At 40.9% G+C, this 17394-nt stretch overlaps 1 protein-coding gene and 1 long non-coding RNA gene across 2 annotated transcripts in view; one reads left to right on the top strand and one right to left on the bottom strand.

Moving 5' to 3' along the window:
- Positions 1 to 16151, bottom strand: part of LOC114034230 (RGM domain family member B-like) — a 31275-nt gene extending 15124 nt beyond the window's left edge. The window contains exons 1-4 of the mRNA XM_027849831.1: positions 16068 to 16151; positions 14884 to 14981; positions 11284 to 11519; positions 5131 to 5639 (exon numbers count right to left, since the gene is read on the bottom strand). Coding sequence (XP_027705632.1) covers positions 5131 to 5639; positions 11284 to 11519; positions 14884 to 14888 — 750 coding nt within the window. The 5' untranslated portion in view covers positions 14889 to 14981; positions 16068 to 16151. The remainder of the gene's footprint in view (positions 1 to 5130; positions 5640 to 11283; positions 11520 to 14883; positions 14982 to 16067) is intronic.
- Positions 11627 to 16074, top strand: LOC114034231. Its single transcript, XR_003568074.1, has 3 exons — positions 11627 to 11663; positions 15309 to 15401; positions 15580 to 16074. It is a non-coding gene; the product is annotated as an uncharacterized LOC114034231 (long non-coding RNA).
- Positions 16152 to 17394: the final 1243 nt, after the last annotated feature.

The raw sequence follows: 17394 nt of genomic DNA on the forward strand, positions 1-17394 counted from the left end.
TGGTGTTTTAACAGCAGCAGTGAACACTGCTGTCAGAAAACAATGGGTTCCCCTTCACTGGAGAGTTTATGTAAAGGCTTGATGACCGCTTGGCTGGGGATATGGGATTCTTTTTCAGATATAGGTTGAGCTAGGTTGTCACTGAGGTCTCTTCAAACTCTGAAATGTGTGGTTTTATAAACAATTCCTTGAAATGTATACAACATTAGTAGCCCCACTTCAAAGAAAAGTAAACTGAGGGTCAGAGAAGTAAAGCAAGTTGACCATGGTCATTCAGAGAACAAGTACGACTCAGAATCTGAACACAGGTCTCCTGTTTCCAAATCTAGTATACCTTCTACTATACCACAGACTCTAGATGAAATATAACTGAGGAAGATGGAAGACATGAAGAATTATTTCAGATTAAATTGCTTTGCTCCTCTCACCACCATTATGAATTTTAGGAGAACTCAATGAAAGTTACTATGTAGTTTAGAGAGATGGGGTCTAGAAGCCTAACATGAGAACTTGCTGACCCCACCTGAGGGGCCAGAAGAATGAAGGGGGTCAAAGGCTAGGCTGGAAGAATTTGAGAGCTTTCACTGAGCAGGGCTGGAGAACAGAACTTCTCCCAAGTGTGAAAAGCAATTTGTGTATTCTCCTCAATAGCTCTGGGAAGTCTGTCTAGATATATCCTGCCCACCTGAATCTGGAGAACTGGTAACACATGTCGGCTTGGAAAGTGGTGACAATAGGAAACACACCAGGGCAATCCCAGCTTGTCCAGATGTTAGCCCATTCACCAGAAACAATGTCACTCTCTCCCCTCATGAGCACTATCTGGTACAAACATGTGCAAAAGAACAAACTTCCTTCCTGAACACATAAACTAACCTGCAAGTAAATGAGCTTCTATAACAATCCAGTGCACAGGAAAATTTACAATGAAAAGGCAACAGAAAGGTCCCATCATTTTCCTTTCTTACTGAGACAAGATAGGAGTAGTATGATTGAAAGCAGGGGAGACATGACAGAAAAAAACACAAACATAAAAATACATAATTAGAGTGAGAAGCAGGGACCAAAGGGGCCAGGATGTTGGTTTGAATAAGAAAATTGATTTTTTAAAATTAGCACTATAGATGTGTTTTACTTTGAAAAGTAGGTATATGACTGAATGATGGTATAAAAATATAATTCCTACAAATAGAGTCACATTTCAACCTGCTCTTGAGAGGCTGCATGGAACAGCCCCTGGCTTGGAGTTAAGAAACCAAGATTTTAGATCCAATTGTATTCATAATGATCTACATGCCCTTAGACAAATAATCTCATGTCTCTAGGTATCAGTGCATAAAAATAAGGTTTTTGGACTATACGGTTCTTAAGGTCCTTTCCTGCTCTAACATTTTAAATATCTAGTAATTGTTTTGAATGCAGGAAGTGGAGCCCAAACAGACTAAAATGTAATTGGGAAATATTTAACAAAATAAATACAATAGAACACAGATGCTAATATGTAGTTTTCTTAGTCAATCTGTAACCTACAGGGACCCTTACATACACACTAGTGGCCTGTTTCTATATGAGTTTGAAAACATTGCACTAAGGACTCCAGAGAAGTTCTATAGCCCCATCCAAGATAGCCTTATACTTTGCCTTTTGGGAGCTAATGCAATTGGACTCTCTCCTAGAGAGAAATGCTTCTCCTTCAAGAAACTACTTGAAGTTCCAGTTCTGTGGCTCTCACCTTGCCTTGCCTCCATGCTTGGGTGCCTATATGCATCTTAAGCAGCCACAGTTAGGGAGGAAAGCCCAGAGCTGATACGCATCTGTAGAGGAGTGCTGCCATGCCAGAAACCCCTTTGGCCCCCTGCTTGGGTGGGTATGGGGGTTTAGAGAAGAATGAGAACCAAGTCAGTTGGTAAAGCACTTTCCTGATAGCATGGAAAATACAACACATATATCCAACAGAACCCCCCAAAAGAGGACTATTAAACTGAGGGGGGAGGAGAATGCAAAAAAACAACTCCTAAAAAAAAATAAACCTGAACACAGCAAGACAAGCTACACTCTACTCTAGGAGTGGGGAAGAAAAGGTGGACAAATGACATAGATGTATACATGTGGTGACAACACTGTATGGTGGGAAGAACCCAGGCTAGTTATGTGGGCTGGAACAAAACACTTAGACTCTTGAGTCCACAATTCCCTCATCTGTAAAATAAAGGGGCTGGACTAGATGACCCCTTCCAGATCCCTTTCAGCTCCTTTAGGTATTTCTTTGGATACTCTGTCTGGACAAACCTATTTGCTCTTCAGGTATTCACAGTATACTTCATAAAGTAACAGGTCCTATTACTTATTTTGGTTAGTTAGAAAAGGCCTCTGACAGCAAGAGAAAAAGAAAAGATAAAACTTGCTGATGTTTCTTTTTGGTTGTTTTCTGGGGAAGGGGAGAAAGACAGACTGTAAAGGTATCAAAGGGGGAGGGGAGAAGAATTACAAAGTGAGTGGAAAGAGTGCTTACAGACTGTAGAGAAAGCCCCTGAGTTCAAATCCCACTTCAGACTCTAAAATGTGACTAGAGTACATCACTTAATGTCTTTGGGCCTTCATCTTCTCATCTTTCAGGTGAGAGGGCTGGACTAGAGGGCTTATGAAATCCTTTCCAGTTCCAATTCTATAATCCTAAATCAGCCTGCTCCAGAAAACAAGTGGAGAGGGCTCTACCTAGGAGAGGAATATCTCATTCAGGAATCCTTTTCACCATACAGTATTTTTTTTTTAAAGAAGGGTGAATGTTTTTTTGGGTGAGGAGATTAGGCAAAGGGTATCCAAGTCCAATGGACTGTCCAATTTTGGATGGAAACAAAATAAGAACATGTTTAAATATAGCAATCTCTTCAATGGAGCTGACCACAGCTTAATCGATTATAGGTAAGTCCTGAAAAGGGAAGTTAAAAGAAATCCTTGTGATATATTGCAGTATTGAGATTAAGGAAGTTTTGATGTAGTATAGAGATTAAGAAGATTAAGTTAAGGAAATCCTTGAGATATTATTCTAGTATTCTCTACCTCAGACTGGCCTGTACGTGATATATACATGCACTCTACAAACCCTGAGACAGAATTTATAGAGTGCTTCAGGAAGAGAGACACTGCAGGCCGTAGTAGAGCCACTGAGGATTTTGCTGCTGGACAGCATGGTTACCAGATGTGAAGAACCATTTTTCAACAGTGTAACAAAAGACCAACAAAAATGAAAATACCTCAATTACTCCTTTGCTATTTGATCATTCTACTATATATAAATATTAATCTCCACAAAATAGCAGATCCTATGGAATATTTTTAAGTATAGTCATTCCAAAGCAATAAAATTTTTAAAAGGCTGAAAGAAGACAGAAGACATTACAAGATGTGACAATTTGTAAGGTGCAGCAGCCTCCTGCAAAATTAGTCATGTCTTTCTCTCCGACCTCCACACAAGATAATGTTGCTTTCTATGCCATCTCCACAGTCTCCAGTAACTTAGAAAATTTCCAGTATTCACTTTTTACACCCCAGGAGAGATTTTCTCCTTGCGTTTCCAATGTTCAGTGGCCTTAAACAATGTTATGGTTATGATTTTTTTAAAACCATAAAAGTAATGAGATGGATTCTTTTATAGTCACACCTTATATATACATTATAACTAACATGTTCCTTAACAGGTACATGACAAAAAAAAATTCTACATAAAAATCACTGGTAGAATTTATTACAAGACTGAGAAAGCAAAAGGGAAGTTTTAGGTTTTGGCTGAGACTATAACTGCAAACATTTCTGTATTTATCATACACGTCCAAGCTCTTCTTTGTTCAGAGAAATTAATTCCAAACCGGACATCCTTAGAGGTGTCTCGAATTATCTCCAGAGGCTTTGTAACAGTTTCTACAACATGCCTATAAAAATTAATTTTAAAGTACATATGCCATGTAGAATGTTTTGGATGAGGCAACATGACACTTTCTTAGAAAGTAAAAAAGGAAAAAAAAAATCACAAAAGTTTGGAAATTACTTGTTCAAAAAATCTTTGTCTAATACGATATTTTTATATTTAAGACCTTCCACAGAGGTAGTAGATGATGATGGAAATATTGAAGATACCATTTCTTGCAAAAATTCTGTATTACCAATCCTTTGTTTACTTACAGTGAATAAGATTGATACAAGAATCTAAGGTCAGCACATAGATTGTTCTCTTCCACGGAGACAACACAAAAGCTGAGGTTCTTAACCAAGATCCAAGAACTTGGATTATTTTTTTTAAATGAAAGATTTCAATATAATTGGTTTCCTTTGTAATCCTATGTATTTTATTTTATGCATTTAAAAATATTTTAAGAAGAGCGTATACGGGCTTTGGACTGCCAAAGGTGTTCAAAACACAAATAAGGTTAAGAACCCCATATCTAGTGGTTATATAAAACATGGGCCAGCTGCTCAGGGTAAGCTGAATGTAATTTTTTAGTTTCTTCCCCCACCTCTAGCCTTAAATTGCTATTCTGAAGTCCACAGATTACCTTGTGGTTATAGATTATACATCACTGCACTGCAATAGACACTCTACACACTCTTGGTCATCACTAAGTTAATAGCTAAGATACTCTAGACAACAGGTTGCATCAGTGCTGGCTTGGAACCACTATATTTTATTACCTTTTCTAAATTTCCAATGAAATCTGTTTCCCAAATAGGCCATTTCCTCAGGCCTCAGACACATACCCTTACCAACTCACATACTTCAGTTGATTTGTTATTTGAACACTTAAAGAGACAAGAATAATATATTCACAGAGAGACATAACTGATAGAAACAGGCATGCTGTGGTTAAAAAACTATTATTGCCCAGTTCTTCAAATTTTGATGTTATTTTTTTCAACCCACATATCTTTGTTTTTTAATCTGGCTTATTTTACAATGAACCCTAGTATTGAGTTAGGCAACTCACAGCTTTAAAAACCAAACCAACATCAATCCCTAAAACTGACCCTCTCAACTCTTAAAAAAAAAAAAGGCTCCATTTTAATTGAAACTTTTGCTTCTCATACCAAATCCAGCTCATTACAAACTCAAAGTTAGAAAAGAAAAGTCAGTCTTACCTTATTTGTAGCAGTAGCACTGGATCCAGGGACTACAGGTACATTTGTCACTTGTACAGAAAGATAATTATTATCTATAAGAGGCCAGGCACCTTCCACCTTGCACGTTTGAAAGTGATCATTAAAAGTTCTAAGGTGAGGATCTCCAAACAAGCCACAAAAAAGATAAGTGGGAGGACTCTGGTCCCCTCCCTGATGTTCTCTAGTTTCTGAATGGCTATGATAGTTACAAGGGTCATGGGTAACTTCGGGGTTGGTAGAGGATGTGGGTCCATCCTTGGAACAGTTTCTCTGGCTCATGAGGTCATTGATTCCCAGCACAGCTGAATGGTAGACCAGGTTTCCACGACAGGCTTTGGAAGTACGCTGGGTACAGCCAGCATAAGCACGTAGGGCCTTGCAGAACTCTGAATCAAAGCCATCGATGGCAGAGTTCAGGTGAGAAGTCAGTGACACAAAGTCTGTGGTACATTTCTGGATTCGACACTGGGTTGGCTGTTGGCAATAACCTAAAGGAAGTAAGATAACAAACTGCTTAAAAGGTGAGACATTTTAAGAGGTTATATTACTTCCTGAATGAACTATATAAGAAAACTATGATTTTCCTTCAGGGACTATTAGTTATGCCTCCTTGATCAGGAAGAAAAAATAAAGGAAGGGAGGGGGCTTCAGCAATAATTTAAAAGAGCCTAAAAGAATAGATACAAATATGGTTCTTTGCCTCTCTTAAACCGAACTACCCTGAGAAAAACACTAGTTGTCAGACAAACTTTTTACTTGAACCAATTATGTATAATAATGTTTAGATTACCCTTAGAGAGAAGCTATGATAGAATGGTAAATGAAGGTATTTATTCAAATTGTTATTTTTTTCAAGTACACTTAAAATACTCAGTTACTATAACGGTAAATTCTATTCTAAAGTCTATTCTCTATTAGAATTCTACCGCATTATTAAAAAAAAAATTATTAGCTTTAGAAAGTAAAGCAAAACTACCTGAGGGATACTGTGAAAAATAGAAGCATCTATCATTACCCAAAGGAAAAAATATATATTTCTAAACTACAGAATATCTATTTAAAAGTTCAAAATATGGGTTTGAACTCATACTATGCATCTACACGGCCTCTATACCAAGAAAATGAAAGTACTAAGAGTCTTAAAAAAAAAAAAAAAGACTTTCTATCAGCCAACCGTTCAGACACACTCCACTTTAATCACAACTTATAATCACCAGCCTTCTAGAAAGTTTAACTACCTATAAACAAGTGTATTGCCAAAAATTTTAATTTTTAAAATTTTCTCTTATTCTCTCAGGGCCATGAGATCAAATGCTCTGGACCAAACATTTGCACAGGATTTATTACTTCATGGATGGCCAACGACAAAGGAAAAGACAGGTATTGAGATATTCTGTATAACAGAGGCAGATGGCTATGACTGACTATGCTTTTACAATTCTGAACCAAAAGAACAAAAGAACGTAAAATGTTGATTTCTACATGTGACTATAGTTACTGCCTTTTTTCTTAAGGAGAAATAACGCATAACATATGCCATAAAACACAAAATAATAACTGCCAAAACATCTTTATAGTTTGTCCCTGAATTATGAAAGCACACATAATGAGAACAAAATCAGTATTTATCCTAATATAAATACTGGAATATAGAAGTGGACCTACAAGAATACAGATCAAGCCATGGGTACCTCTGGGTATTAAAAATAAAACAATTATTTAAATAAATCCCAATTCAACCTTACATTAGAACATTGACTCTAAATTTGAACCCAAAAGAACTTTATCATGTTTTAGTGGGAATTTTTTAAAGTCCATAATAAACCATTGGTGATATCATTTTTGTTAGGAAATTTAGAAAATATATAAAGAAACATCATATTCCCCCATTTACCTTTTAAATTAAAAAAAAAAAAAAGGAAACAAGAAATCCTAGGCTTTGATGTTAATTTTAACTGATTCAAAACCACAGGAGTGAATATTGCACATTGGACAAATGAAAACAATTACTGAACCGTAACTATAATCCTAAATTTGCATTTTCTTTTAAGGCATCCATCACAAAAACAGCTGATGGCTTTGGGTCCTATTTTCTAAGAGTTCAAAGTTTAGAGTAGTTAAAGTAGGTACTTTTTTTAGAGTAGTTAAAGTAGGTGCTTTTTTAAGCCATTCTCTTCAAAAGAAACTTGATCATTCTCAAAGCATTATACTACAAAAAAATGAGTTAAGGCTATTTTACAGATAAGAAAAAAAAAAGATAAAGTTCAGAAGGCTTAGTTTTGTTAAACATAAACAGTAATGGTTGACTCCTAACACTTAACTATTGATTCCCAGTCCTCATTGGATCATGGATCATAGATTTAGAGCTGAAAAAGTCCTTACAGGTCATAGAATCCAAGCCCCTAATTTTATAGATGGTGACACCAAAGTTAACAGGTAAAATAAGTAAGTGCCAAGATTCAAACTCAAGTCTTCTGACATTAAATTGAGTGCTCTTTCTGCCTTCTACCTTCCATTGAAGGCTACATTTTCTCTATTAGGTATTATCATTTATGCATTAGCAGTGGCCATGGTAGTAAAGACTCAAGCAACTGATTCATAGCATAGCAGGAAGTAAAGAAATGAAAATATGGTCTTAAGATAACTTGGTTAACATCCAGCTTTTATACTTGTGTGATAGCACAAGAACTTTCCGCTAAACTTACTGTGCCTATTTGTTCTTTTTATGGTCTATAAAATTCAACCAAGCATACATCTACTTGTAATTATTTCAAATGGTCATAAACTATCAAAAGTAGTGGTGTGGAAATGCAAATGCACTAACTGTCCAAACAGAAAAGGGAGAAGAATTAAATTTCTAACCCCTTTGCTTTCTCTTTTTCTCCCACTCCCTTCCTTTAGCTGGTAGGTGGATGTTGATCCCTTCATGAAATCTTACATAAAACAGAAACCACATATTCCAGGGATAAGGAACTAAATAGTGTTGGACTGCTGTTTGGTCTTTTAGTATGGAATGGTAGAGGAAGGAGGGGGGAAATACAGGCCCAGGTTCATCAATCTCAACTCCTCACCCCAAGTTTCTTTATTATAACTTATTTGCAGCATTCCCCCAGAAATATCTAGGCTTCATGAATTTATAATGGCAATGCACACTCTGCCTGTTATAAGTGGTAAAGTAAACCTCCTGTCAAAATGCCAAGACAAGGCCAAATAGAAACAGTCTCAAAGATCTAGCAAAGGAAAGCCAAGAAGTACATGAGGAAGCAAGCTGCTCCATATTTGATCCACAATCAGGAAATGCAGAGCTTGGTTAAAAAATATGTGAATAATGCACTCTACGCTTTCCCAAGGGAGTAAATTAAAAATTTACAGGTAAAGGTTTCACTGTTTTGCTCATCAAGTTATTTGTTATTCATGTGAAGGAAGATTAGCTGCTCTATTTTTGTTTCAGTTAATGGAGAAGAATGTGCTAATGGATGTGTGTTTACAAAAGATCCTATTGCCAGGGATTTCAACACAAAACTCACAAATAAATGAGCCAAATTTACTCATACAATTTTGAAATGTGATGACTTTTTTGACAATATGAGATATGTGCAAGCTATACTAAAAAGAATGAATCTTTAAGCCACATGAGTGCTGAGGCAAATCCCATGATTACAGTGATAAAACATATGGTTGCCCATCTGCAAAAAGCACCTGACTAGGATCCCCAAAATGAAAATCATTCTTTGCATTTTCAGAAAGTATTGCTCTTATTAGAGGGCTCACACTAAAGAAAGAAGGCTAGACAATCCTTTTCCAGAACATAAATTGCTTGGGCCAGATGGAAACAAATGTTCAAAGAAATCTCTCAACTACTGCCTTAATAAAGTGAGGCTGTATAAAAAATAAGCTTTAAAAAAATCATTAAGTTTCAAGTTCCAAATTTTTAAACAAAGAAGCCTTAATTTTCCAAGAAGAGGTTTTTGTTGTTTTTTGCAGCCTACCCAAGAGATTAATAACTTCAAGGACCAAATTCCATACTTCCAAAAGGGTTTCCATCATTATCAAGGCATGAAGTACCAGAGTAGCCAAGGCTAAAACAGGCCTAGCTTAACATTTACAACAAAAACAACATTAAATACCACTGGAAGTTTTGGTATATCAGAGGGCTTGCTGGACTTGTAGTCAGAAGACTAAGCATAAATCCCACCTCTGACACTATGTAACTATGGGCAAGTTACTTAATTTCTGAGCCTCAATTCCCTCATCCCTCTGAGCCTCACTCATGATGGAGGGAAAGAAGGGTAGAGGGTAAAATACCTACAGTGTTTATCTCACACAGTTATTGTGAGGCTCAAATGAGAAGATATATGGCAAACTTTAAAATGTTATATATGTTAGTTATCACTACAATTATTAGCATGACACTGTGTTTTATATTTTCTAGTTGCAGATACCTAGTACTTTACACATCAATCCACACAATACAAAACATTTGATTATTAAAATTGCCTTTTTGTTAAAACACTCATTTGGTCCAATTTTATTTTCTTTGAGCCCAAGTAGAAAGTGATGCAAGCACTGAGATGACTCCTCTCACCTTTTCAAAGATCCTCTAATCATTTTAAAACAATGTACCTTTTAAATATTGTCAAAGAATATTCCTGGATATACAGCATACAATTAGCTATTTATTTTTCAAAGGAAATAAAATTTCATTTAAAAATTTAATTCTGAAACCTGACACATACTTCTTAAGGTCTGCCCTCTATCTTCCCCTCATATCAACAGTTACAATAGGAAACAAGATAAAATTGGTTGTACTGCTTCGCCAAGAAGCAAAGTGTTTTCTTCTGGTTTTTTTTCCCCTCACTACTTAAAGACATTCCCGATTTTAAAGTGGCTGGTGCAACCTAGTAAATAAATGACAATTACAACAGACATCTCAGTCGCGTGAAAAGCACAGGACTCACATACTTTGCTGATATAAGCACTGGTGATTGGTGTTCATCTAAAAGTAAAAGGTGTTCATCCTGAAGTAATAGGGTAAAACTTCCAGTTTCAGAGAGAATCCCTTTTCAGTTTTCAATACATTTTTCCCCCTAAGTCAATGCCTTACAAAGAAACCTGGTACTCTTTTTAAGGGGAATTAATCAATAGATTTTTAACACATCAACCCCCAATCTAACCAATCTAAGATTGATTTCCTTCTCGTGCTGCCCCAAATCAAAGTACCTACAGTGCTGTTTTCATTAGGGAAGAATAATACGGACTATACAACGGTTGGCAAATATTAACCTCTCTCACACCCTATCTACAGTGCCAGAAAATGTTTCTGGCCACAAGTTTTTAGGGAGAGAATTGAAAAATGCTTTAAACCACGTTTTTCAAATACGGAGTCGGTTAAAAGTATTTTAGTTACGGTGCGATTAAGCTACATACTGGTTTCCACATTCCAGTTAAAATGCACGCAACCCCCCAACTCCAGAGAAACAGCCCAAGGCTCCTTCTCTCCAGCATGGAGGAGGCAGCAGCGGAAACTCGATCTGATCCCGGACTTTTAGTAAATACGATCGCAGAGTAATAATGCATCCGGAGCATTTGCCTAAAGCTCAAAACCAACACTCCTCTTCCACTTCCCTGCAGCTCCCTCAGGCTCTCACCCAGGGGGGACCTCTCAGAAGTCTGAGCAAAGTGGAAGGGAAGGCTCGTGAGAAGGGGCCATCTTACACGCATCTCTCAGGCTTGCCAAATGTTTTTAAGTTGTCTCAGTTGCTCCAACTACAAGGTTTTGCTAAGCCAGCCAGGTGTCCTGAAGCCACACACACACACACACACACACACAACACATACACACACTCGCGCGCGCGCGTTTGCTCTGCAATCTCTAGAGGTTTCAGCCAGAAACAAAGAAATCGAATCTTTTCCGTGGGCTCCCCACCACCACCACCACGCCGTGGCCAACTTCTCTCGGGGGAGCATCTCCAAGTACAGTAAAAGTGAGTGCGCCTCTCCAACCTTCCCCCTCCACCCATCCCCGCGCCCGTCACTGGAGCCCGGTGTGGGGTGTGGGTGCGCGTGCGTGGGCGCTGGGGCATGTGTGGACGCGCCCCCCCAACCCCCCCCGGGGCAGGGGCCGGTCGGTACCTGCGGGCAGCCCCCCGAGGCCGAGCAGGAGCAGCAGGGCGGCCAGCGGAGGCGAGCGCCAGCGGCGACGGAGGCGGCGCCGGCGCGGCTCAGCCCCGGCGGCGGCGCAGGAAGGGGCAGCTCTCCCCATGCCCGTCCATGCAGGTCTCCTCCGGGGCTCTGGCGGCGGCGTGGGGGCCCGGGAGCCGGGGCTGCTGCATGGACACGCGATCGGGCCTCGCTTCCTTTTCTTCCTCCTTCAGTCCCGCGACGGCGAGAAGCGGCCGCCGCCCCCGCAGCAGCAGCAGCAGCAGCAGGGAACACCGCGCCGGAGGAGGAGGAGGAGGAGGAGAACGGCCCCCGGCAGCATCGCAAAAGGAGGAGAAAAGAACACAAAGAAGGTCAGTGAGTCTCGCCGCCTGCCTCCCCACTTCCTAAAGCCGCTAGCGCGCGGGCTCCGGCGAGGCCGGGATAGGGGCTGCGTGCGCCGCGCGGGTCCGGGGGGCGAGTGTGCGCGCGGGGCCCGGCCTCGCTCGGGTGTCTCCGCACGCCCCTCCCCCGCCCCATCAATCAATCTCAGCGCCGCACTCCCCTCCCACGTCGGGCGCGCCCGCAGCCAATCCGCGCCCTCCTCCTACCTCAGCGGCGTCCCAGGGGCCGCGAGCGCCAGCAGACCCAGACAGAGCCGACACTTCTCAGGGCCTCCGGGGCCCGCCTTCCCCGCCCAGGGCGGTGGGAGCTCGGCTGCCCCGGGGTGTCGGAGACGAGGCGACTGGCCATCACCCTTGCCCAGCCCGCCTCCTGTCTTTACAGTTTTGGTGTTTGCTCTTTTAATGTAGCCTAATATAAACAGACGGGCGGGGGAGGGGTCCCTCCTTTTGGGTTACTTTAAGAGGGCCCCACTCGGCCTCCCAAGTTTGGCTCGCTTGTTTTCTATCGCGTGCTCCCCGCCCCCGCCGGCCACGCCCTACCTCCCTCCTTGCTCCTACGGAGCGGCGTTTTCGGATCACGTGTGCGGGGCTTCACCTTCGCAGCCAATCACCTCCCCGGACACCGCATTCCGACTCAGATCTCGAGAGTGCAACATCGCAGGGAAGAAATCGGGCTTTTCGGAGTCGGAATGTGGCTGGCGGGTCGGGGCCGCTGATTGGCTGGCAGAGGCCTCCGTGGGCTCGCCTTGGAATTCACTGGCCGCTTTCGCGGGGCCGGGATCGCCCAGTGGCGCTCCTGCAGCGCTGGAGAAAGCTTTCTTTCCTTCGACTTCACCATCAAAGTCAGGGCTTAGTGGCCAGTTAGTGACTGTCAGCTAAGAGCTGGTTAGTTTGGGCCCGTGGGTTAGTGTCTACTTAGTTCACCCACAGCGGGCAAACTTTAACATGCCCTATTAGAGGATAATTTAGATTAATGAGAAGTTAATGCTCAGCCTCAGATGCTTAACTAATTGTGAAATCGTGGATAGGGCAAGTCACAACTTCTCATAGCCTCAGTTTCTTCATCTGAAAAAAGGTAACTACTTGCCCTACCTGCCTCACAGGTTTAGGCTTAGGAAAGCACTTCGCTTAAAATGCTATATAAATGTGTTAATGTTGTTGTATGCCTGAGCCTAGGTAAGGTATCCCAGGCCCTAGCAACCAACTCATGAACTAAATCTCTTATTTTTTCCAGAATTGGAAACAAGGAAAAGGCCAATTTGTCTGTAAGGAGACTGAGACGGAAAAGGGTGAAAGCCAGAATCCTGTAGTCAGATAGAATCATTATGATTATCAGTAGCTGTGGACTGCCACCTAACCTACTTGAAACCACTTTGCCTATCTCTCCTAGAAAACATATTATCGTCCTTAACCTAATCAAGTCATGACTGATGTTTTTTTTTGTCCATAGGTCCCATATCACAACTTTGACACTATTTGGAAACAATCAGGCATGGACACATTAACCCTTCCCCCTCTCCCCCCTTTTTAAACAGTGTGCTATTCAAATAAGTTTGGATAGTGGGGACTTGCAGCATCCTCCCTCAATTTGACAATTTACTTCTTACAGACTCTGCTGTAGCCAAGACTGGGGCCTTTATGCAGGATTGCCTCCGCTATTCAGCCATATGTTTTAATTGCATAATTACTACACGTGATGGGGTGACTCAAGTAGTAAACATAACTTTCACTGCCTAAGATATAATTCAAGCTTTGACTATGTTATAACATAATAATAGCTTTACTACGACCTGGAGAAATGATTTTTCGTAGGGAATCAGATGTGAAATTAGCATACTTCAAGATTTTGCTACATACCAAAGTTTTATTGTGTTGGCACAACTATTTTGTAGGATATAAGTAATTATAATATAGATTATGTAAATCAAAATTGTAGCAATGGAAGTTTTTTTTTCCTTAAAAAAATAAGCAGGTGCAATTAAATATTCCAAAATACTGTAATAAAACTGACACAATTTATAAAATTTGCTTTTCTGGTCCTCCTTTAATCCAGAAACTTGTGTTTTAGGAACCAATTGAAAGAAGCATCATAAATTCTTTGTAACTCAGCATATAACAAATATTCAAAATTTAAAAAAATAATTTAGGTCTGTTTGTTTTTTTCCTGACTCTCTGAGGTTTTCATAGCTTCATTACTATGATGACAGGTACTCTGGAGTTTGCCAACAATAGAGGGCGCTCTTTGCAAACTCTAGGGTCACTAAATGACACTTAACAGGAAAAATTTCATCTCTCTAAGGTGCTTTATTGTTCCTCTGTTGTAAAATTTGACAAGCTCAAGATTTATGTGTGTAACAATTCACTTTTTATTGCTGTATAAGTGTATAGTTGGCTAGAGGGAAATGCTAATTTTTACAATTAAGGAGGTTCCCATTTTCAAGTGTCAAGGCATTAGGTGAGGTGAGGGACTGGAATAGTAAATTAGAATTGATATCAATAATTTGTATCAGGTTTTAAACCCAAGAGCATTGTAGATGGACTTCAAAGGGCACACAGTGTTTTTACTTAAAAAAATGAGATGAGGTCCCCAGCATTAACTTTGGGAAAAACAGAATCGAATGGCTATTCCATCACTGATAGATAATGACTTTACATTTCAAACTAACAATATGCTGAAATCAATGATTTTTACAAGTCAGGAATCCATCCAACTATTTAGTTCCTCCTCCCCTCCTTCCTTCTCCTTCCCTCATTCCCATTTCTCTTTTAGTCCAGTAAAGAGGAAACAAGGTAGCAGGCTATTCAGGGACCCAGCAAAACATAAATTTAATGTGTAACTGGGTAGAATTCAAACACATGCAAGAAGCATTAATGGATTTTAAACAAAATGTGGTTTGCTTTTCCTGAAGGCATTCATGATGGCTTAACTGTTCCCCTGTTAATATAATATCCATTTTCAGAAATCCAACACAGGTCTCAAGGTCTGTCTGCTTAATACAATGCATTAAGGAAGAGCAACTGGGTATCAGACCTGAGGTTTCAATTTTTAAAACACAGTATATGTGATATGTTTCCCACTCCCCTCTGCCCCCCCCCACCTTGTTATCTACCATTTTGAGGCCAGGAGGTCAAGGAACTAAAATAAAATAAGTTCTAAAAGAATACAAGCTCTCCAACTGTTTGTACTTACATCATCTTTAACCCTTATGGTCCTGTATGGTGACTGGAGGGCCAAACGGGCATCGAAAGTCCTTGAAAAGCTTGGACCCTGGCACTTACTTTTTGAACCTATGTATTAGATAATAGATACAACAGTTAGTACCCTGTCCAGAATTGTAAGGGTGAAGATTCATTAATTGTACCTACAAAAATTGGTTGACAGGATCCTCACATCTTTACAACCACTCACTGAGCTTGAAAGTAGCAGGTGCAAAAAGCATTTGGGAGCCGATTGCCAGAGCCAGGGAGGTAATGTGCTTCCTGGCCATTTATCTCAGGAAACCAGCACAGTCTTCCCTCGGAAACAAAATTAACCTCTCATTAGCCAGGCACTCACTCCCAAGAAAGCCTTAAAAGCTTTACCATCTCACTAATGTATTTAGGATTTTCTTCCAGGCAATTATTACCATCAGTTACACTTTGTGATACTGAGCCCAGGACCCGCTTACATTTCATCAGACTCTGAAACCACCTGCCGCAAAGATGAGGGTAACAAATACTTTCTGTGGGATTCTTCTGGGGGTCTGTTAGGCACAAAACCGGTTTATCCTCGAGAATGATAAATACTGCTAAGTCAGTATAACTCTTTGTAAGAATTATAAGGAAAATCACTCGCATACAAAGAAAGCATGCACTAACTTCATCTATTTTTCTGGGATTCCCACAGGACAAGTTTTCCATCAACTCCACCTATATGCCACACACATCTACTAATCTTACAGGAACCCTTTTTCTGGAAATAACGGAAAAGGCAGAGGCCAATTTTGTGACCCGGGAAAAACTGCTGTTGCTAGCTGAACACTGGAAACCTACTGCCTGAACATCCTGTTTTACAACTAGTGTGTTTTGTGAAGGGTTGTGTATCTGCTGTATATGTATCAGCCGCCCACTGTTATGCATCAAATTGGCTCAACTATGCAAAGGGCGTAAAGGGACAATTTTTGTAGATGGGGAGCAGTTTTTAGCACAGTCCTTTCTCTTAGCGGCTTCCTTGAGGGCTGAGAGATTTATACTACTTCGGTGGATGGAGACCCAAGCAATGCAGTTCAGTTCCCAACTCCCTCTTCCCCCTACCTCTCCTCCACACCCCTTCATTCTCTGTCTCTACCCCCACCCCAACCCCACCGCAAACTCTTAGCAAAATAAACAACTCACCACAGGCATTCCCTTGTCTTCATGGTGACGTTTGCCAGCTGGGAAAATAAGCCACAAGCCATGCAGCCTTGGTGCAGGAGGAACGGAGCGCGGTCCGGGCGCCCCTTTCCCCCAGGTATGGTAAGAAGGTCTGTAACACCTCCACCCAGGCGGGGCTTGCCCTTCTCAGTGTCGGCTCGCCGGTCTCCCGATGGCTGGCACAGCAGCCAAGGGAGGTGATGTGTTTTTAATGCCAGTGTGATCTCTCCTCCACCTATGTAAAGGAGAGGAGGGAATTCTTTAATTCCCTTCTCCGTTCTCAGAAACTATCCCCCTTCTTCGTTCCCCGCCCCTCCCCCTACCAAAGAAGGGTTGAAGGAGTGCGCTGATTCGTCTTCTGTCGCATCTCTGAAATCCACAAGGCCCCCTACAGGAGCTTTCAGCAGCTACTGTAACCGCTGGAATGTACCTGCACATCTGGCGGAATCAGCTGAGCATGGCAACCCTGGCCTTTCAGTTCCACCTCTCCTTTTCTCTGCCCAACTCCCTTCCTCCTTTTCCAGAATGCTTGCACAAAGGGTGTCTTTCACCGCCCTAACATTCAGTGCCTCCCAGTCTGCCGCTTAGCCTTTTCCCACCCGCAGCACTTGTTCACAACATAATGCTGTTTCAGCCTTTGCCTGGACGGAGCAGTGACCAACGCGTGCTACAGCATTAAAGTATTTAAACAGTCAACAAACGCTCCGCCCCACTTCTTGGCGTGTCCAGAAGCCTTAGAGATCACAATGGCCTGGTCCAGGCTAGCCCTCCGGCATTTTCCTTCCAGTTGTTTCCTACCTAGGAGTCACATTCTGTATTTGTTTCCTTAACTTAGCCACTTGACAGACGTTTAACACTTTCCATCATTTCATTGTTTATAAATTTTGAAGTGTGGAAGGTTGTTGTGTGTCCATGAATTACTTGTCTGTGAAATGAAGAGGCTGAATGAAGTTCATTTGTAAGATCCCTTCCAGTCTCAACATTCGATGATACACAAACACACACACACACCGATTTAACGCTTTACATTTTAGATTGAAAACGAGATGGGATTTGCTCAACTTTCTTTTTTTTTTTTTGTATCATGGACCCTTTGGCTATATGGACAAACCTATGAACTTCTCAGAATAATGTTTGTAAATGCATAAAAAGAAATACATTGGATTACAAATATAATTCTTCTTCATCCAAGTCCATGTGTACCTTAAAATCTATTCACAGATCATAGTTCAAAGGTTAGGAATCCCAGTCTATGGGAATTAATCGCGAGACTACTAAACAGTCAACTGGGCTTCTTTTTCTCCTGTTT

The sequence above is a fragment of the Vombatus ursinus genome, unplaced genomic scaffold (assembly GCF_900497805.2).
Source record: "Vombatus ursinus unplaced genomic scaffold, bare-nosed wombat genome assembly UNPS02008614.1, whole genome shotgun sequence".
NCBI classification, from domain to species: Eukaryota; Metazoa; Chordata; class Mammalia; order Diprotodontia; family Vombatidae; genus Vombatus; species Vombatus ursinus.